Source organism: Gavialis gangeticus, unplaced genomic scaffold (genome assembly GCF_001723915.1).
Source record: "Gavialis gangeticus isolate Ggan-Ray unplaced genomic scaffold, GavGan_comp1, whole genome shotgun sequence".
NCBI classification, from domain to species: Eukaryota; Metazoa; Chordata; order Crocodylia; family Gavialidae; genus Gavialis; species Gavialis gangeticus.
Genome location: NW_017729006.1, coordinates 28,501,931 through 28,524,513, shown reverse-complemented (window position 1 = coordinate 28,524,513; position 22,583 = coordinate 28,501,931). Strand labels below are relative to the sequence as shown.

Here is a 22,583-nt window from a genome sequence, read left to right as displayed (position 1 = left end):
CCCCTGAGCACTACTGGGAGTAACAAGGAATAACGGCCATAAGTTGACTGAGAGTAGATTGAGGCTAGATATCAGGAGGCACTACTTCACAGTCAGGGTGACTAGGATCTGGAACCAACTTCCAAGGGAAGTGGTGCTCGCTCCTACCCTGGGGGTCTTTAAAAGGAGGCTAGATAATCACCTAGCCAGGGTCGTTTGACCCCAGCATCCTTTCCTGCCCATGGCAGGGGGTCGGACTTAATGATCTGCTCAGGTCCCTTCCGAGCCTACCAACTATAACTATGAAACTGTATAGAGACAGGCAGAACTGCATGTTTTGAATTAGGCTTACTTTCCCAATTGACTTTTTAAAAAGTCAATAGATATATATACCTAGATACAAGTTTCTTTTTATCTTAATACTAAAACTGTCTTGAGGCTTCTGCAATTATATCAAGTTATGTTCAAGTTTTTGGTTTCATATTTGGTATTATGTTTTGGCCCTAAAAACATATATTTCTCTCTGTGTGGCAGTCAGATGTGTTCTAGATTTTTTTGTTTTTGTCTTTTTTTATATACAGAAAAACTTCACTGGCCTAAACAAGAGCTCTCTAAAAAGACAGTCTTAAATCCAGAGGAACACAAGCTGGTCATTAAGAATGAAAACAGTCTTCAGCACCTGTCACCTGGAGTACTTAAGGACATTTTCACAACAGGAACAAGTAGCTACAATGTCCTTCTGCAGAGTAAAGAGGAGAAGAAACACCACTGCCAAAAGCAGTCATCTGCACATCATAAAAGACACAGAAAATCCACCAAGTTTTCCACCAGCTTGCGAAGCAGCGAGCACTGCAAGATCAAAGTACCGCTGCCTTTGCTGAGCAGCGGGTGGTACTGTACGAGCAGACAGCCCTCTGTCTTTATCACTAGCCCAATGTCTAGCAGTGTAAAGTTTACGAATGGTATTTCAGTCACAGGGAACAGCAAAGGACTGCCACCTCGAACCAAAAGCAAGGCTAAGAGGCATTATTTCTCTAATCTAGCAAAGCCAAAGCAGCCCCAGTTGTCAAAAAGCCATGGAAAAGAGGGAGAAGTTTCTGGCCGAAAACTCTGTATACTAACTGCCATCAAGCCTTCCAATGTAGAGAAAGAGAAGATGAAATTCTTCAAGTCAGATTTTACCTACAATCCCCAATTTGAATATGCAAATCCTGCATTGCCAAATGTATTAGCCAAGCACAGTCAAGCATCTGACAGATTTCTTAAGCAGGTACAGTTCTTTTTTTTCTCTTTTAAAAAGACAGCGTGGGCCTCTTCTTGCTGCAGGTTAGAGATTCTTCTTCATAACAGCTTATATTAGAACATGAGACTACATCAACTGCAAAATTAAATTAAAGGGACATTGATATTGAATGCACTCCCATATCACTGGGCACGTCTACATGAGATGTTACTGTGCAGTGGTTACTGCACATTTATTTTGTAGTTATACAAGCAAGTACTAAATAGATGTGCAGTAACTGGAGCTACTGCACAGTAGTGCCAGTGAATGTCTTTTTATTGATGCTACTGCACAGTAGCCTAATAATATTGCGCAGTAGCATCTTGGCACAGTTTTTGCTACGTGAAGCTACTGCGCAGTAGTATCAGGCTACTGTGCAGTCAGCATCTCATGTAGATGCGCCCACTGAAACCTTTTCAAGTTGAATGTGTTTTTAAAATCTTCTTTTTTTCACCAGAAAGAAAGAACCTAAAATTCACTGCCATAGTTGACAAGGACCTATCCATGTGGCATTAATTTCTAGCTGTCTTTCTGTGTTTCATGTTTTCTTTGACTAGCCTGCCTAATAGAACAAGATGTTTCTATAAGATGTTGTAGATCTGAACCTATTTAAAACATAAAAAAGACTGTACAGTATGCAGGTCAGTCATATGGGGTATCTCTGTGCAATGTCTAATGAAATGGCCTTTTTGTATACGTCTCAGTCTGGTGGGAGGAAAAGGAAACTTAGAGAACCTACCAGTCCTCTTGCTGACACAGTATGTAGGGGGCAATCATAAATTTGTTATGACTTGCCTTGAGGACATGGTTATTGGATAAGCATGTGTTGATTTCATTTGGTTTAATTAACTTTGGAAGGATATTCACATTTCATTAGGCTCAGTCAGGCGACAAATCTGCCTCTGCCCTTGACTGCGATTGAAATTCTGTTCCAGGGACAGGTAAAGCTGCATAAATCAATTTTCCTATGCTATGTGGTCTGCTTTCTGTGTAGGTTCATGGGTTGCTGTTGTCCATTTGATAGCTAAGATGCAGCCTTTTTAATTCATTTTATTAATGTGGCTTCCTATCTATTATCATGCTCAAAATGCTTTTATTTCAACTTTAACTGACATGAGATGCATTGAGTGTTTATCTCTGTCGCACCAAAAGCAACCCTACTCTCACTTGTGCTTTTCTGTAAGATTGTTTCTAGCTTAGGAAATGAAACAGCTTTAGAAAATGTATTTAACAGAGAATCCCATGTTGTGAATGGTGTAATTCTGTAGCAGGCTTCTTTTTTGGTTGCAATGCATACAAAAATTATTTCACTTCCACAAAGAATCTCAGTGCAGGAATTGAAAATAAAACACTTCAAATTCCAGACACCCAGGATTTTATCATCTGGTTTAGGAAGAATATGCTGTGCCATATTTTCAAAAGCATTGAAGGTTTAAGAGGATCTTCTTTTTATTCCTTTTGGTTATCCTATTATACATTTGATCTTAATTGTGAGTTTAATTGTTTCCCTGATGAAACAGAACTTATCTACTTTGTCCTAAAAAGCTCTGAAGAGGCCTTCTAAGTTATTACTTATTTGGTGAGTGCTTTCTTTTAAAACAAATGTCTGCTTGCTCTGTGAATAATTTTACGGACATTAAAAATAGCTGATTGCAAATAAATTAAATAGCTAAATTTGGAATATTGAATTTAATGTAAGCTAGCCCTTTTTGTATTTATGAAAAAGGAAACAATTCCGTTTTAAGCAAGACTTTAAAAGAATGTTTTAATATGAAACTCTCATATAGAGAAAACAGCGAAGTATCTGTTCAAAGGTATGATTTCTTTCAACAAATTACTGTAAAATATAATCAAAATAATGACTGACTGACTGACTTGTTAATAGCAACTGGGCTCTCAACGATATTTGTTGGTTATTTTAGGGACTGATGCTTCATTGCAAGTTTTTTAATAATTAAGCATGGCAAAATACACATTTAATATCATAACAAATAATGAAGATAAGCTTATTTTATATCCAGTGAAGCATGACAAATTTTCTTCAGTTGGACATAGAAAGTAAAAAGTGCTTTTCTCAGACAGAGCTGTGAATTGCTTTACAATATAAGTTAGTGTATTTGACTGGAATGGAAAGGAAAAACAGTATTTCCTCAAACTTCAGATTATTAAACTAATGAATAAATGCATTCTGGACTTCTTAATAGATGAAAAATAGCAGCAATCTTGTCTCAAATAACGCCAATCCCAGTAGATGGCACTATTTCTTTTCCTCTGTAGTTAAATGGAAAATCTCATTTTCATGGAGATTTGAATTTGATTTCTTCTAGCTACTATTTATATGAACCAATATATTTCCCAGAATGATAATCAGTAACTTATATATGCATTCCTACAATATGGGTCATAAAAGTTGCTGCCTTCCTTCAATTTTCACTGAAAGTTTAAACTAAAACATACTTTCATTAGGAGGAGGATAAACACTATAGTGCCTTTTGCTATGTATACAAATGAATTCTGCTCTTGTAACCATTTAAAACCAATCAACTTTTTAATGGTTTGAATTCAGACATTACTATATACATTGAAGTATTTTTCTTATAGCAAGACAGTGGACTCACTTGTGTTTTTGCAACATTTTCAGGCTTCGATTGGTTACCATCATTATTCTAGAAGCATTATCTGTTAAATTAATTCTGACAGATTTGCAGGAGATGCTTATAGCAATAGACATGCACACACATGCACACGTGCATACATACACATAGAGCAGACCTAACGCTGCTCTCAGGCTAGTTTTACAGTAATGGAATTCCCTTGACTTTTTACATCAACACTGTAAGTTAAGCACTAATACATTAATTCTTCAGAAGACACTAGTGAGGAATTTTTAATCATCTGAAAATTTGGATTCATAGATACTTTGGAAGCTCAACAGAGAGTATGTTCTTTTTACATATGTGTTTTCCTCCATTGTATGTGGCTGTTTAGAGTCTTAATGCTGTATTGCTGGCAATGTTTTCTGAAGATATGATGGGGATTTAACCACAGAAGTACTTAATCTTTTTAAAGAAAAGAAATAGAGGGGAAATGAGCTGGGTTTTGCCAGCACTGTAAAAAAGAAATGCTTGACTTGGAAATATTAGAGTTCTTCTAAGCTCTCTCTTCTCCAGGCCTCTGATCTCAACAGAGAAGATTCTCCAACTTGGTAACACAGTCTGCTCCCTTTTAAGTTCCCCTCCTTTGCATAGATATATAGCAACATGTAGGATTATTAATGTCATACAATAAACTATGGCTAACTTCATAGCTTCTTTTTTTAGGAATTTCTCTGTTTTACCACTTTCTTTATTCTCACCTTTCTGTTCTCCCCTCTTCAATTTTTCCGTATCCTCTTATCTTTATAGTATGTTTCATTCATAAGCTAAGAAATATGTAGTAGAGGAAAATACATACAGAATCACAAGTATTTCATGAACATAAAAAATAGCGTAGCAAACAGGCCTTTCATAATGGTCACTATCTGTATCTTCTGAAGCCACAGATGTAGTTCTCTTCACATTATGTATATTGTAACTGTAATAATGGGGATAGTTCATAATCAGGATTGCGGTACAGCGTCCAAACTCTCAGAGGTCGTTTTCACAACTAGAAACATTATTCCTGGCTCAGACCAAATACTCTTAAGTCTTTATCTTCATTAGTAGTAAGTTCACTATAATCTTAAATTGATACAATTCATCTATATACACAAAGTAATATTTGGGTTGATGCAATTATTATGACCTCTTTCTAGTAGAGCACTTATTCATCAATTTCCTTGATTAAAATCCAAGACATGAAACTGTGGTTTTAAGTGATTTTGTTCTAAATTAGAAGCCTCATACCCTATAGATATCATGTAAGGACAACTATTTAGTTGAAATCTGATAAAATATTACTAGGTGAGCGGGGTGCTGTTGGGGAAGTCATAATTCTAGTTCCATACAAAGTTGGAAATTAATTGTCAAGAATCTGTTACAAGTGTTTGTGTTAAGTACCCATAGTAAGTTTTAAGTACCCATAGTAAGTTTTGACGAATAGTACATTAGTGACCATCTGAGGGGTTGGTGCTGTGATTGGATGATACTGAAGCTCTGAGTGACAAATAATTTAATAGAGAGAATACCAACCTAGAAATGTGTTGTTATTTTTATTAAGTGTACTTCCGAGTCTCTGAGACACTTAATTACGCAACCAGTATCAGGAGGTAGGAAACAAGACAAATATCAGTTCTTTAAATGAACACTAAGTTCCTCTCTCCTCAGCAGCTGTCTTTTATGCAGATTTTGCTTTTATTCTCTTTTCTATCCCTAGACAAAAAGAGACCAACATTTTATGACCCTTGGTCAGGCTAATACATTCCATCTGCTGCAGCCTGACATACTTAGGAAGAAGCAGCTGTGCTTTGAAGTCCAACAAGCTCAGGAAGAAAGAAGCAGCTGGGTCTCCAAAGCTTTGTCTTCCCAAAAAATTCTAATTGAGTTTGTAACCACTTAGTAGCATGGTTGAGTCTTGAAACTAAGAACAAAGAACTGGAAAGGTCCTTCTGAGTAACAGAGTTGAGTCTCCTGCTATCACAGGAGCCACATTATTAGAATCTGGTACATATATTTATAACTTCACTCAAATAACTGAGTTGTATGGTTTCACACAACACCTGGAATACAAGGAACCATCCTGTTTTGTCTATAAGGAAACTTATCATTGTTTGTTAATTTACCAAAAGCTTTCACAGGTTTACAATACCCAAGGAGGTCATGTATTCTCACTCCTGCCCAAAGCAGGATCATTCGTGCCTAAGACATCCCAGCCAAATGTTTGTATTACCTGCACTTAAAACTTCCTCTTCTTGGTGTGTTTCAAAAAGAAAGTGGCCATAACTGCATGCAGTGAGGACCCCATACTGTAAGTCTGTGTTAAGCCTGGTTTTAGCAAATCTACAGCTTAGGAAATTTATGCATAGGGATGCCTAGATTCTGGATCTGATTGAGCTCAAGAGGAAGATAGGCACTGCACTGCCCTGCCTGGGAAAGTCCTGGGCATAAGCAGAAGCAGAAACGTACACATCCACAAATAGAGAGGGGCATCATGATTTTAATGCCTCCAAGGAAATGTGGCTGCTGGACAGGGCTTTTTGGATCACAATTTTGGACTTGGGTAGCTAACAGCTAACCTAAAGTGAGGCATTTTAGGTATCTTATTGAGTCTTTATTTGGTTCTAGCTCCATGTTCAGTGATCTTCCAGAAGTCTTTCTTCTTCCTAGCTGACTCAGTATCTATGTGACCGTACATGCACACGTGGATATAGATAGATTCATAGATTTCTAGAGTCGGAAAGGACCTGGTAGATCATCGGGTCCAACCCCCTGCTCCAGGTAGGAAAGAGCACTGGGGTTAAGTAACCCCAGCCAGATACCTGTCTAATCTCCTCTTGAACACCTCCAGGGTAGGGGAAAGCACCACCTCCCTTAGAAGCCCATTCCATATTTTGGCAACCCTTACAGAATTTCTTCCTTATGTCCAATTTAAATCTATTCTCCTTCAGTTTATGGCCATTATTTCTGGTAAACCCGATGGGTGCCCTGGTAAACAGAGTGTCCCCTATTCCCTGCTGGCTCCTCCGATGAGTTTGTAGGTAGCCACAAGATCAGCTCTCAGCCTTCTCTTGTGGAGGCTGAAAAGATTCATATCCCTCAGTCTGTCTTCATAGGGTCTTACCTGCAGGCCCTCAACCATATGAGCAGCCCTTCTCTGAACCCTCTCAAGGTTATCCACATCCCTCTTGAAGTGTGGTGCCCAAAACTGGACACAGTACTCCATCTGTGGCCTCACCAATGCCATGTAGAGGGGAATTATCACTTCCCTAGACCTGCTCGTGATGCTCCTGCTGATGCAAGAAAAAGTGCGGTTAGCCTTGCTTATTACCTCATCACACTGGTGACTCATGTTCATTTTTGCGTCAACCAGAACTCCGAGATCTCTTTCCACTGTTGTAGTGCTCAGAATGGTACCCCCCAGTCTGTGGGTGTGTTGGAGATTCTTTCTCCCTGGGTGCAGCACCTTGCACTTAACCTTGTTGAATTACATCTTATTCTGATCTGCCCACTTCCCCAGTCTGTCCAAATCTGCCTGAATTCACTCCCTGCCCTCCAGTGTGTTTATTATGTCCCATAGTTCAGTGTAGTCTGTGAATTTGGACACAGTGCTTTCAACACCTTCATCCAAATAACTGATGAAGAAATTAAACAGCACTGGGGCCTTAGGGGACACCACTGCCCACAACCCTCCAGGGAAAAACCACCCCATCCACCACCACTCTGGGTGCATCCCATAAGCCAGTTTCTCACCCACCTTACAGTGAAAAAATCCACGTCACAGCTACTCAGTTTATTTGTAAGAATTGGGTGTGACACTGTGTCAAAAGCCTTTTTAAAATCCAGGTAAATAATATCTATTTCCTCCCCTCCAAGCACTTTGTGACCTGGTCATAAAAAGCAACCAGGTTAGTCAGGCAGAATCTGCCTGCTATTAAACCATGCTGGTTGCCCCTCACCCTTGTGCTACCCGCTGGCCCCCTGCAAATGTGATCCTTAATGATTTTTTCTAAGGTCTTGCTGAGAATAGAGGTGAGGCTAACTGGCCTATAATTACCCAGGTCCTCCTTCCTCCCCTTCTTGAAGAGAGGGACCACGTTGGCCCTTTTCCAGTCCTCTGGGACTTGTCCCAAGTGCCACAAGTGCTCAAAGAGCTGCACCAGTGGTTCTGCTATGTATGTCATTGGCCAATTCCTTTAGTACCCTTGCGTGAAGATCGTTGGAGCCCGCCGACTTAACTACGTCCAACCCTTCCAAGTGCCCCTTCGCTAGGTCAGTGGTAACCGTTGGTGGATTGGTACTACTCTCACTCCAGACTAAAGACTCATTGGGAGGTGTATTTGCATCCATGTCCAGGAAAACAGAAGCAAAGAAATTATTTAAGAGCTCCGCTTTTTCCATCCTATCAGTTATAAGTTGCCCTAATCCATTCTGTAGCGGTCCTATGTTACCCTGCACCTTCTTCCTGCTCCCTAGGTACTTAAAGAAGGACTTCTTGTTATCCTTAACTTTCGTTGCCAACTTGAGTTCTGTAACTGCTTTGGCCTTTCTCACTGCTTCCCTGCAAGCACAAGCCAAGTAGGTATACTCCTCCTTGGTGGCTGCCCCTGCTTCCACAGCCTGTAGGCCTCTTTTTTCCTCTGAAGGCTCCCCTGGATTTCCCTGCTCAGCCAAGAAGGTTGTTTGGCTCTTTTGCCACCCTTTGCACGTACTGGGATGGTGTCCCTCTGTGCCTGTAGGATCAGTCCCTTGAGGAACTCCCACCCTTCTTGGACCCCCATCTCACAGATGTGCTTACCCCTCAGACCCACCCTAACCAATCGCCTGAGCTCATTGAAGTTGGCCTTCTGGAAGTCTAGCACTAATGCCCTACTATTTTTCTTTCCCACCTTACGCCTGATAGTAAATCCTATCAACTGGTGGTCACTATCCCCTAGGTTATCTTGTACCTGTAGCTGCCCCACCAAGACCTCCCCTGAGGCCAGCACCAAGTCAAGTAAGGCATCTCCCTTAGGGGGACTGCACACTTCCTGTGTTAGATGCAGGTTAATAACCTACGTGAACGGGCAGACCTGGCCGACTGTTCCTCCCAGCAGATGTCCAGGTAATTTAGGTCACCCATAACAGATATGCATATCTGCAACATTTTATAGTTCAGTATCTTGTACAATGGGTGTCATTTACTCTCCCAACCAAATAACATGGCTGGTAATGGGAGACATTTGCCCCTTGCCTATAACTGTTACATCTGACTGAAGCTGCTGCTAGCTCAAATGGAAAGCGTTTGTCCTTCATACACAGAACAGCCTACAGAACACAAGCCTGTGGCTTTCCAGCTGCCAGTGGGTGGGAAGACCTGTCCCAGGTTTTCCAGTTTTCCTGGCAAGTAACCCTTCACAAACAGTGGAGGCTTCCAATAGGATACATCTCAGCTGGCTTCTGAAGTTTGGACTGTTATGGTTTCTGACAACAAGGATACCTAAACTTAACACAGAGGGACATGATGGCAACTGGTCAGCAGCTTGACAGCTGCACTATGTTGGCATGCAAGTCAGCATACCTTTTAACATTGAACACAGTCACCAATGAACTATCAAGGCTATGGTCAGAACTGTTTGAGAGGAAGGGAAGATTTAAACTGGTGTCTGTCAGGATCTTTTTTTCATTTCCAGCATTGATATTTATGTATCAATGGGACAGTGAACCAAAGGGCAGCCAAGAACCACAGTTCAAGGCTCCATAGGCTGCATTTGTTTCACAGGGTGTGATGGATACTTCAGCACATCCTCATGATGAAGGTTAGCCATGGGCGAGTGTTTCATTTTCATAGCAGGATTCTGCTTTTGCAGAATCACTGTCACACATACTCATCTAGAACCATAGAAAACCAGAGAAAAGTAGGACTGGAAGGGACCTTGGAGGTCACCTAGTCCAACACCCTGTGCAAAGCCAGAACACCCCTACCTACTCCACCCATATGAGAGCTATTCCTAAAATTGCACAAACAATCCTGACATATAACTACACCGTACATAGCTCAAGGACACCAAGAAAAGCCTAACCTCCCACAGGTAAAGCAGGGGGCATGAGGACACTGTCAAGCTCTGGCTACTGCAAATGTTGCTAAATACATTTGAGAGAAAGAGGAACATGCCCTCCTGCCCATTACCGAGGAAGGTAAAAACCTCCACAACCTGTAACAGTTTGACTTTGGGCTAAAAATCCATCCTGATGCCAAATCTGGCAATCGGTTTGACCCTGAGTTCTGGGGCAGCACCCTCTATCCAAGAACCTCTGGGTTTTAGCTCTAGCAGGAACATCAGCACACTCCAGTCGAAATCCATGGCTGTGGCTGCGGCCAACACCCAGTGCTTCTGAGGAAGTTGACAAAAAAAACCCCAAACTGACACCTGCAACAGGAGGGGGAAAATATCCTTCTTGGCTCTATGTGGCAACCAGAACAGCTCAGAAGTTTGGGAGACACTAAACACCCCTCCCGCTAACTCTGTTCTGCAACCTGAAGACAGCAAACAAATCCATACATCCACCCTCTTTCTGTCTTCCTTACCCCTTCCTAAATGTATCCCAGCCCCTTTAATCTTCTTCTGTAACTAAGCCGGTTGTGGAGCTCAACCTTGTTCTGCTGCTGAGCGTGGTCCTTTCCAATATCTACTTGCTCTGGGATGCAGAGCTCTTCTCCCATTCTTCTGCTTCCTTGGCTTCCAATTACTGCTTTTCATGATGTCACAGGATACCATCTCCAGGGGTGGCCATGAAGCCCCTGGAAGCCAAAACATGTTTTTCTACCCTATTCTTTTGGCAGTCGGCCCCTTTTTTCATCCTCCATGCCTTGATGTAACATTGTTATTTAAATAAGGGAGGCTGACTTAGTCTTACTGTAACAGCCCCCAAGGTGTCCAGGGTCAACACCATATGAGGTAACTGCGTGGCTCCAATCTACCCCAACATCATGCCCCATGCCTTGCGGGTGTTATCACTGCATGATGGCACCTGTTTTCAATCATGATGTCACTTGTTTTCAGTCCAACACACTTGGCCCCTCTTCTGGGCCTCCAGACCCCCTGATCTCACTTTCAGCCCCTCTCTGGGCTTGGACCCTCTGGTCCCACACTCTGCCTCTCTCTGGTTTGGCTCCTCTGGTTGGTCCCACACTCTGCCCCTCTCTGGGCCTGGATCCTCTGGTCCCACTCTCTCTTTCCTGAGTTCCCAGGTCCACTGGTCTCATTCTCAGCCCCTGCCCCCTCTGGTCTCGCACTCTGACCCTATCTGGACTTGGCCCCTTTGTAAGCCCTTAGGCCTCTGGACTCTTTGGCTGGATCCCCTAAGTCTTCATAACTGGTTTGTCTCAGATTTCTTCCTTTCTTCCTTGCCATGCAGGGGAATAGTTGAGAATGTGTTGTACCATATTTACTGGTGCCCTTAGAGTAGAATCTGCCATTTGAAAGTGCTTTAAGTGCTGTGAATGTCTGTTCTGTTATGGCTTTAAAGTGCTTTCTGCATGCTTAATACATGTTAAGTGTAACTTCTCTACTTAGCCTTAATGATCAATTGATACAGTAATTTCACCTACCAGAGCTCTGTTAAATGTAATTTAGATCTCTATTTCCAACATCTTAATTCCATTTTAGTAACATCTTTCCAGTATAAATTATTGAGAAGTGAAGTTGAACTGAACTGTAGAGGCAAGGAAGAGAGAAGAAAAAATGGTTGGGAAGTAGAACATGAGTCTATGGGCTATTGTTTCACTGTAACTGTATGTGCAAAGAGACTGAAACATAAATAGATGCCTAGTTTCATGTGTTTATCTAATGGACTTCACCGCTTTTAAGACAAGGAAATTCAGTGAAGAAAATGTCATGTCAGAGGATAGAATGTTGAGAGACACTTTGCTTAACTGAAATAATAAAATTAATTGGTTCAGGGAAACCAGATACACAGAACAATGAGTAGGTGACACGATCTTAAAAGATCTGGTCACTGTAAAAGAAAATGAAGAATTGTTCTGAATTATTCAGGTTATTCACAGAGAGCAAACTGTGCTCCTGTAGCTAATAGGGGATGTATTTTTTATAAGCGATTTATAGGAATAGGATGTTCACACACCAGGATCTGCACAGTGATCAAAGAACACCACCTATATTAAATGAAATGATTGTTAGAACAAGTTCAGCCTTAGGCCACTAAGTTAGTTTTGAAATACATTTTGAGGAAACACAAGATTTCCATGACTGTTAAAATCAGCTGTTAATTTAGAACTAATTTTTGCTTAGATTTTGTCTTTGCACTTAGTCACTAATCCTCACTAATCCTGGGACATGTTAAAGCCTGAAATGTTCATTGAAGCAGAACTCAATAAAGGTTAGGTTCCCTGATTTAAGGGAAGAAGTCCAAACAGAGAAAGGGAAATTCGCCCAGTTACACAATGACAGTGTACCTCTTCGGTTCTGCTTGAAGCTTACCATGATAAATGGGCCTTGTGCTGACTTCTCTGCCCAAGGAAGAATTGAACCAGAAAAAAATGGGCTTTATCATAAAGAACTAGTCTGTGAGAAGAAATCAAATTATTCCTCCATTTAAGGATCTCCTGTTAACATGTAAATAGAATGAAGTTACTACATCATTTATCTGAGGTTATTTTTAAATTAAGCAAATTGATCCAACCTGAACTAAGTTGCTCATTTGTTAATGTTGAATAGTATCTCTGAACTTTTCTTATCCATTCAACTTAACTGCTACTGTGTATTCATAAAGGATCTGATCCCCAAACCCTCCAAAGTCATTGGGAAGACTTCTCTTTGAATTTAGTTGGCTTTGAGTCAGGCTCATAACATACATGCCTTGAGACCATTCTCTCACACGTGCTTGTGCCTGTTCGTGGTTTTCCTAGCTCATGCTGTACATATGCATATACATCATCCCAGATCTTCCAAGAAACAGTTGTTCTGAGAATTAAAATATCAATTTTTATTCACTGATGTTGAAACCCAATTCAGTTCCCACTGAAGTCAGTGGCAAAACTCCCCTTGGCTTCTGTGGGAGCAGGCGCTAGCTAGTGCCACCCCCACTCACTTCACTTAAAAGCAGCTTGGTAAATAACAATTCGATACAGTAAATCATGTACAGAGGAGTGTAAGGGAAGAAAGATGGTAATTACAGGTAGCAGACAGATCCTTTGCTCCCAGACCTATGTACAAAATGCAATTAATTCATTAAATTCATTATTTTTATTCAAAATTAAATTTGCTGAACTATACTGATGTACATTCAAGTTGAATAGAGCCCTTGGCTTCTTCAGGAGGTGCTTGGGATTTAATTAAATTATTCTAAGCTAGGTAATAGGGAACTATCAAGGATGACATGGAATATTTGTTCAGCATTCAGAGAATGCATGTCTCTTTCAGCCAGGAGCTATGATACTTAGATAGGACACCTTGTGAATAGCATTAATGTATTCCAGTGGCACTTTTCTGTGGTTGCCTAGTTTTAGTTAAAAATACAATTAAAAGAAGCTGTCAACAGCTCTGTGGGGTTCTGAATCAATTCTGTTTCATGAGGCGTGTACACACATACTAAGTTGACTTAAAATAAGGCGACACAACTAAGTCAACTTAACCAAGTCGACTTAAGTTAAGCCATGTTCGAGTGTATACACATACAGCTCTGTGACATGGTGGTAGCCATCTTGTGAGCTAAGTCAACTTAACTAGTACAACTCAAGATAATACATCTTGGAGGTATATTATCTTGCACCGCATTTAAGTCAACTCTGCTCCTCATGTGTGTGCACACTCTGACAGTTAAGTTGACTTAAAATAGTTAAGCCATTTAACTCTCAGAAAGTTAATATGTGTGTATGTACCTGTGGACAGCAAACAGATTCCTTTCAGCATCACAATAATCAAGTTGTAGCATGCACTGTCATCCTATTATATACATCTATATATTTCATTTATATATATATATATGCTATTATGCACCTGAGAGTCCTATGTGGAGGCACTGAGCGTGGTGGCGCATGACTGGACAGCTGTTAAGTGGAGAGGCGAGCTCCTGCCTGCCGGGGAAGGGGGCATGGGGTTTGTGGGTGACTGTGGGGTTTGTGGGTGGGTGTGGGCTGCGCACCACCGGGCCAGGCCAACTGTCTCTGTTCCTCCATGTGGGGCTTCTAGGACTCCAGCAGAAAGCCTCATGTGGAGACACAGAGCTCACCTGACCCAATGGCATGCAATTTCATACCTCCATGTGTGGCTTCCTGCTGGAAACCTGACATGGAGGCACGGAGCTGGCTTGGCTGGTTGGTACATGGCTCCCACCTGCAATGCCCCAAGCTGCACGTGCTGGTATGGAGCCAGCCTGGTCTGGTCTCAAGGGGCACCCAAGCGGGTTGGACTGGGCTGGCTCTGTGCTACCATGTGCAGCCCCCGGGACTCAGCTGAAGCTGTGTGCTACCAGGGACTCTGCCTGCCATGGCCATGAGCACCCTGAGGACCTACCATCTGTTGCTCCTGAGCTGCTGGCAGTGGGGGCTGTGCACCATGTGGGGATGGGGAACATGCTAATGACTTAACCCTTGAACATCTCTGTTAGCTGAGGAAGCATTATCATCCCCATTTTCAAGGGTTAAGTAATAAGACGAAGAGATCAAGTGGTTTTTCCCAAAGTCATAGGGAACTAAGTATGCTGGGCCCAAAATTAATTAATCAGACTCTTTTTTCAATGTCTTTGAATTTGTATAGATCTCTGAGAGTGGCAGGAGTTGATTACAGAGCATATTGGCCTACCCATGAAAAATGTAGTTCAGTGATACATACATGCGTTGGGATGCAGGGAGGAAACTGCTATTTGTCCCATTGTGGTAGTCACCAGTCTGAAACTGGTGTCTTATTGTATTTCTGTCTCTTTTTCTTTTTTCTCCCCAGTCCATCAATATTATGGAACGGACTTTGCAGAAATATGGAAGCTATGAAAAGTTTGAACAGGTCACTGGAGGCAGCCTGCTGACCAAGAGTCGCATCTGGAATCATGTCAGGAAATACATGGTGAAAGAAGGCTGCCTGGGTGAGGTAGGATGCATACAGTCAGCAGCTACTTAAACCACAGAATCAAACATTAGAAATGAACTAGACTATAAATCCAGTCAGGAAGAGGTCTTACATTTTTTCCCTGATGGTTTGTCTAATGTCATTTTTCAGCAATCATAACACTAGCTTTCACTACTTTTCTTGGGAGACTAACTCTAAATAGGAGAGTCAGACTGGGATTTCACCTGATGGACCTCATGTATTTGTCCAATCCAGTACAATGTCCACATATCTCTTGCAACTCATTTAAGTCCTGCTGTGGTGGATTAAGGGAGAATCATGTACATATACTTTAACTGGGCCCTTCACACACGACCTACTTTCTTCTTTGATTTCCATTTGTTTGCTCAACAAGGGCCACGGGGCTGAATGACAACTTGCCACACCTTTCTCTCTCGTGTCGCCTTCATGGTTTGGCTTATCTGTCAGCCTTTCTGTTCTGAACTAGACTCATCAGTGTCAATACGTTTTATTGATTTTTGTGAGTTGATTTGTTTTCCCAAATAAAATGTGCAGTCTTGTTTCAGATCTGAAACAGGGAAATATTAAGGTGAATGTTAGAACAAAATGTGTTTTAAAGGAGGATTGAAAAGCTTTTTATCTGACAAAAATAGTCAGTCACGGGTCTGTCCCCTACCGTCTTTGAGATCAGTAGTGCTTGGAAGTGGAGGGTACTGCAATTTTTACCATTTCAGGTATTAGTCTCATCAGTAGTGCACAATGTAGAATTCTGAGGCATGGATATTGGCAGGACAGGTACAGGTGGGTTTTAAAAAAAGAAAAGCTTACTTGATCTTTTCTTGCTTTACCATGTATTAAAAAAAAGGTCTGAACATTTTTTTAAGAAGGTCTGTTTCCCTGAACATTTCCTAAACCTTTAAATACAAAGTCTTATATGCCTTATTTTCTGGGGTTTGTTGTGTAGAAGCTTATATCCAGAATTATCCAACCTAACAAAAAGTCCAGTTCATCTTACTTCATTCTATTTTATAAAAATCAGCAAGAGTTAAAGTAGGCAGAAGCTGCATTAGTCTGAACAGAAAAGGACTGTGCTGAGATCACATCTGGTAAACAAGAAGAGTGTGTAACGTGAAATCAGTGAATGAAAAATGAGCATGTCAGAAACTAGACCAGAATTGGTAAACAGCATTCTGACAGGAAGGACTCTTCTGCCCTCTTCTAGGTGTCCATAAATCAGGGGTGGACAAAATACGGCCTGTGGGCCAGATCCGGCCAGCAAGGCCATTCTATCCGGCTCACAGGGCCCCTAAAAAATTTAGAAAATTAATATTTATCTGCCATTGGTTCCTGTCAAAAATGTTCCTGTGTTCCCGCTTTTCCCTGCGCTCAGCACCAGCTTTTTCCCTGCCAGCAAGCAGGGGGTCGGGGCTATGTGCTGCCTCCCACCTGTACCGCAGGGCTGGGGGGCACTGGGTGTGACTGGGCACAGGAGCCAGCGGGAGCATGGGGCCCACACAGTGCCAGCGGGGTCCAGAGCAGGGTGGCAGGAGCACGGGGTCCCAGCCAGTAGGGGCTCTATGGAGCCATGCCAGCTCCCCCCCCTCCCTGCTGGTGTAGCTTAGCCCGGCTCCACAGACCCCTGCCAGCCTGTGTCCTGCTTTGGGCCCCACCAGTGCTGGCCCTGGGACACTGGTCACAAGACATTGGAACATTAGTCCCAAAATGGTGACCAGTAGGCGGGGCACTTGTCAAGGGGCGGGGCTACCCATGCAGCTCTCAACAGCCTGCCAAAACTGGGTAAGTGGTCCTCCGCCCGAAATAATTTCCTGACCCTGCCAAAAATTAACCCCAATGCTAGAACAGGTAGACTGGAAGGTTTATTATCATGGCTTCCACACATATCACCTCCTAGGACCCAGGGATCCCACTATGGGACCCTTATCCCGGTCATGAGAAATGACTTGACAGAACAAAACTAGAAGATGACTCAGTGATATTCCACCTCTGCTAGCTTCAGTCAAGTTGAATAGTGCTTGGGATGTGTGTTGAGTCTGTCTCTGTCTAGTAGCAAAATTGCTGTTGCAATTAAAAGTCAGCACCAGAAAGAGAAGTTTAGTTCTCTCTCTCTGCTCTTTTTTCTCTTCCTCTGTGTGTATGTCTTGTGTGGCCAGAGTCCAACACCAGCATCAAAACCAGCAGGTTCAGCCCATCTGGATTAAAGGTTTTCTTTTTTACCCAAAAGGACACCTCAGCTCCACTCTTTTAATATCATTTAAAGATTGTTAGGTTCCCCCCTATAAAATCTTTCTCCAGTTAAAGGGAAGACATGTTGTTAAAATGAATGCCTTATTGGTAATTTTCATTTCAATTGCTTGTTTTCATAGGAGTTTTTTTTACTTCCTTTTCTGCACCTCTAATAAAGGCTATAGAGCTTTTTATTTATGTTAGTCACGGGAATAAGCAGGCTGAAATCACTGCACTAAAAACCCTGAATCATATCTGTTTAATGTTGAACAGTGACAGGCTTATGCTTTTTTGCATCATAAAGAAGCAAAAAAATGTATGATGTTTCTATTCCCTAATTCAGGGTGACTTTTAAATTGTGATTTTTAAAATTTTTTTGTAAAAGATTTAAGCACAAATACGTTCCATCAATTAAAGTCTCTCTGATTTTGTTCAAATTCAACCCAAGAATACTTGTTTGTGCATTTGTAAGCTCTTTGTGCATAGTCAGTTCTGACTCCCCTCTCCCCCACCTCCCCTGTGGATCAGTTAGGTTCGAATTCTGCAATCATATCTGCATAGTCGAATTCTTAGACTGTGTAGAGCAGTGCTTTTCTGACTGCTCCCAAACTTTTCCTCAAAACGACCCCATTTATGGCCCCATTTCCTCAGCATGGCCCCTCACTCCCAACCCATGCCCCACACCCCCATGACCCCCTCTGCTGATGTTGCAGCCCTTTTTGGGGTCACGACCCATAGTTTGGGAACCACTGATATAGAGCCACCTGATATCAGTGGGGCTTCAGAGATGACTACAGACTTTCTGGAGAGGCAAAAACTTCTCACATGGGTCTTAATTTGGGAAGCCATAAGAGGTGAGTGACCAAGTCCTGATGGAACATAATAAGAATGGGAGGAAGAGTAGAAGAGGCAATAGCAGGGAAAGAAAAGAGCTCTCTTATACCTAAGATGTCTTATCTTCTTAGATTGTGGTTCACCTCACCGAGGACCTGCTTTCTCGGGCCTCAATGATGGTAGTCAATGGCCGTCCAACTCTGACTATCAATGTTTCCACTGCACGTGAACATTGGCTGGAAGGGATGCTGAGGCATGAAATAGGTATGGACAAATGTTATTAATTCTGCCTACAGCAGAGACTATATGCATTGTTATTTACTATTTTTCAGTATACTAGACTAGACCCTGTACATTACAGGGCTTGACCCTTGCCTGAAAGAGCTTACACTGTAGATGTGTTAAAGAAATATGTATAGACTGTAGTAAAGATAGAAACCCCAGCAGATAGCTTTAAGATATATGGATATAGGACATTTTTCCCAAAGAACTGTAAATCTGGAAAACTCCCCTATTTTTGATCCAGGTTAGCAGGAAGTTTCTGTAAGGTTTTCTAGGTTCTGAGTGAGCTTTTGCATTTAGAATATCAAAACCAGATGAAATCCAGGGGATTTGAACAAGTTAATCCTTGAGTTTTTAGCTCTGGGTGTCCTGCACTAATGTTATATCTACCCTGTTGTAAAAGAGCAGCAGCCACCTCCTCTAAGAATAAGAATATCTGAACAATTTACTGCACAGTAAAAAGGGGCAGGGCCTTATTGCATGTCAGCTGCTTTGCAGCAACTCCCTGTGTATCCAAGCTTTTACCTTGCTGTTAAATGGAAGCCCACCTGTAATAACTTATCCTCCAAAGGGCTAAGCTACTGCGAGTTAGCTTCTGCTTGCTGGTTGTGTCTACATGAGACACTTTACTATGCAGTAGACTAATCTACTGCACAGCAAAGCATATCACCATGTAACTGTGCAGGAGCTAGTGCACACTAGTGCAGTTACATAGCTGATCAGGAGCAAGTTGTCCCCACCCTGGCTCTGAGATCAGAGCCAGTCCCAGCAGCAGGCATCTGCCTGGAGTAGGGAGCAGTGTCCCAGCCCTGGCTCTGATCTTGGAGTTGGGCCCTGGAGCTGCCTCCTGCAGGGGAAGGGGACATTGTCCCCACCCCTGCTCCACCATCAGAGTAGGGGTCGGGCGACAAGCAGCTGCCGGGGGTAGGGGTGAGGGTGGGAGGCAGCATACCAGAGGTGAGAGAGCTTCCCTTGTCTCCTTGGAGCCCAGGCCTCACTTCAGTGTCCCCTGCAGCCCAGGACTGGCACTTGCAGGGGCACAGAGCTTCTCCTGGCTGCCATATAGTAGCAGAGCAGGGCAGGAGTATCCCTGCCCTGATCTGCTCCCACTGGGATCAGATTTGCTCCTGATGGACACATTTTGGCTTATTTTACCATTGTGCTACTGGTTGTCAACATTCAAAGTGCCATGCTTTTTTCCTTTTTTAGGAACTCATTATTTTCGGGGCATGAACAACAACAGCCAGCCTTGGTGCAATTGGAATGGACGTAAAAAGCATGGTTTAAAGCCAATCAATCCTACTGAAGAAGGTTTGGCGAGTATTCACAGTGTCCTGTTCCGAAAGGACCCTTTCCTGTGGAGGGCTGCCCTTCTCTACTATACTGTCTATCAAGCTAGCCAGATGTCCTTCAGTCAGCTCTTCCAGGATGTGGGGAGATTTGTAAAGGACCCCAACACTAGGTGGGATTACTGTGTACGAGCCAAGAGGGGGTGGACTGATACATCCCAGCCAGGTTGGTTTTCTCTGCAGTCGATTCCATTCTATCTTCCTTGTCCAAAGTGGTCTTCAAAGTAAGTGCAGCCAGTTTTGGCAGAGTGTAAACTTTGTGGAAAAATTCAATTCTTTGTGTTTGTAAAGGAAGAGACAAAGGCACTGTGTTTAAAGAAAGGTCAAGAAGACATTTCTGATTTATACAGTAAAGGAATTAAGAGGGACACTACAAGTAAATTTAGGTTCACAACTTGCCTGCCTTTAACATCCTGTGGACTGAGCTTGCGACCAGAGTGCTGCTGCAGCACTTTACTGGCAGAGACCACATTCTCTTCCTTTCATTTCTGTCTGTGGCTCATTGTCTCAACTATCTGTTTGGTATAGGGGGAAAAGTTTTCAAGCTGTGGAATAAATGTATATAATGTTAGGAAATAAAATTACTATATTTACTTGCGTACCATGCTCAACTTTTTCCCAAAAATTAGCCTTCCAAAATTGGGGTGCAGGTCTTAAGAGAGGAAGATGATTTTCTGCCCAGAGGAAAAGCATGGAAACAGTGTAAGATGGCTGCTGTTTCTTTTCCTTCTCTCCAGCAGCTGCATGGAGGCAGGGGCATATCAGGGGAAGGGAGACAGTGGAGTCGTTGAATCCCACTTTGATTCCTAATCCAATCAAAGTTTAAAAACAACTGCCCAGCAGCAGTAGTGACATTTGTACTCAGGCAGTGCTGATGGAGTCAATTAACTTCCTGGGTCATTATAATCTACCTTCAATAGGTGTTAAAGATCTTCTCTCCTTTTTAATGGTCCTGACTATCTACTAATCAAGCTATCTTTTCTTCAGTATTTTTGCTGTCTATTAGCTACTCCTGGGATCTTTTCTCCTACTTCATAGCCCTGCAGACTATTTTTAGTTCTAGATCTTCAAATCCTAGATCTGCCAGTGGAGTCCAATCTTCAACAGCAGCTACAGTTTCAGCTTTTGCCTGAGCAGCCAAAATCTGCTAATTCAGCTGTGAAAGGGTGAAAACTGTAGCTTTTTCTGGAGCAGAAAAAGAAGGATGAGCAAACTGAAGATTAATCTCTGCCCCTGCTCTATGAAGCCATACATCTGGAAAACCTTCATTCTGTCTTCCCAAAAACAAGATCTATGTCTTATTTGGGAGCATGTGGTATGCAAGAAAATACCATGATTTTCTGCATAACTATTTTTGGTACATGTCTTGCTTTGAAAGAGATTGAAAACAATACCAGGTATCTGATTCTTTCAGGCTGTTTCAATAAGGATCAAGTGTACTTGGATGGCATCCTCCGGATCCTGAGATATAGGCAAACCATTGATTTTCAGTTGTTGACAGCCCTTGGAAAGGTGAGTGGAACCAATCTTTTGAGCAGAAGGAAGATGAATGCCATTTTAATAAGATCCATTCTAAATGGTTGTTAAAGAACATGAACTTCACGGGATCACTTCCCTCATGCGCTTTATTGTTGCTGTTACTCTTTGCTTCACTTCGATTTTTATTTTCCATTGTCCATAAAATGGAAGATCGCTGTCCATTATGATAATTGGACTTGAAAAATAGTCTGGGTCAGAGAGCTTTGAGGGTTTAATCCCTTCTGTGAGGTTTCCTTCATCACCTTACTATGTGGTTCTGGTTTTATAGTCACAGATTTCCCTTTACCCTTTCCTGTCTTTGAAGTGGTTATCTTCCAAAGAGGTTTTGAGCACCCTTCTTAAGCCAGAAACAAAATTCAGTGCATTAAAATACACTTTCATGAAAAGGTTGGGTATGTTTAGGACATGATACAAAGTAGAGTTCACAGTTTGAAATGGACATAGTCCACAGAGTCACAAACTAGATTTTTAGCCCAGTTCTAATATACTGTCAACATTATTTGATAATATGTCACTTCACTTAATCAGTGTGATAAGGGTTACTAGCAGCCTTTGCCCATGGTGAAGATGCAGCTATATCAACAGGATATTTTGTTGTCTCAGCTCATGTCCTTTGGGCAGATGGTATAACTAATCTGGAAGAAGCACCTTATGGACTAACTGAATAACCTGAAATAAAAATCCCTCCTGCTGTGTCCCATAGGAGGCTCAGCTGACACAGCCATACCTGCCAGAGATGGCAGAGTGACAATTTGATAAGTAAGCAGCTTCTCCCTGATATCTGCTTCCAGGGAGTTCCCATCACCCCTGGGGGCTGTCTTTCTACAGCCAAAGCTTTTATAATGGTGTTTCAGGGTGTGGGTTGTAGCTGTGTTGGTCTAAGGACATAGGCAGATAAGGTTCTTTGGGTAAATCAAATATCTTTTACTAAACTAAAATACTTGGAAAAAATGTTCTTTGAAAGCTTTTGGGTATAAATGCCCTTTGTCAGGCAGAGGAAGTGTCTGCAGTTGGTCTGTACTCTTCCATACTCCATAAATGCTGATCTTGTGAAAGAACACCTTGAGAGGCTGGATACTTTCAAGTCAGCTGACCCTGACAATCTCCACCCCGGGGTACTCAACGGGGCTGGCGAGCATCATAGCCCAGCCCCTGGCACGGATCTTTGAGAACTCCTGGCACTCTGATGTAGTGCCTGAAGACTGAAAGAAGGCCAATGTGGTGCCTATCTTCAAGAAAGGGAGGAAAGTGGATCCGGCAACCTACTTGCCCATCAGCCAGACCTCTGTCCCAGGGAAGGTCTTAGAAAAGTTCATTGAAGAGGCCATCCTTAATGGACTGGCCAACGCCAACATCCTGAGGGATAGCCAGCATGGAT

The 22,583-nt window shown here is 42.3% G+C and overlaps 1 protein-coding gene across 1 annotated transcript in view; it reads left to right on the top strand.

Annotated features, from left to right (window-relative positions):
- KIAA0895 (KIAA0895 ortholog) overlaps positions 1 to 22,583 on the top strand; it is a 53,512-nt gene that overhangs the window by 18,156 nt on the left and 12,773 nt on the right. Inside the window, exons 3-7 of the mRNA XM_019509052.1 lie at positions 561 to 1,249; positions 14,835 to 14,978; positions 18,167 to 18,299; positions 19,527 to 19,832; positions 21,081 to 21,178. Of these exons, the coding sequence (XP_019364597.1) occupies positions 561 to 1,249; positions 14,835 to 14,978; positions 18,167 to 18,299; positions 19,527 to 19,832; positions 21,081 to 21,178 (1,370 nt within the window). The remainder of the gene's footprint in view (positions 1 to 560; positions 1,250 to 14,834; positions 14,979 to 18,166; positions 18,300 to 19,526; positions 19,833 to 21,080; positions 21,179 to 22,583) is intronic.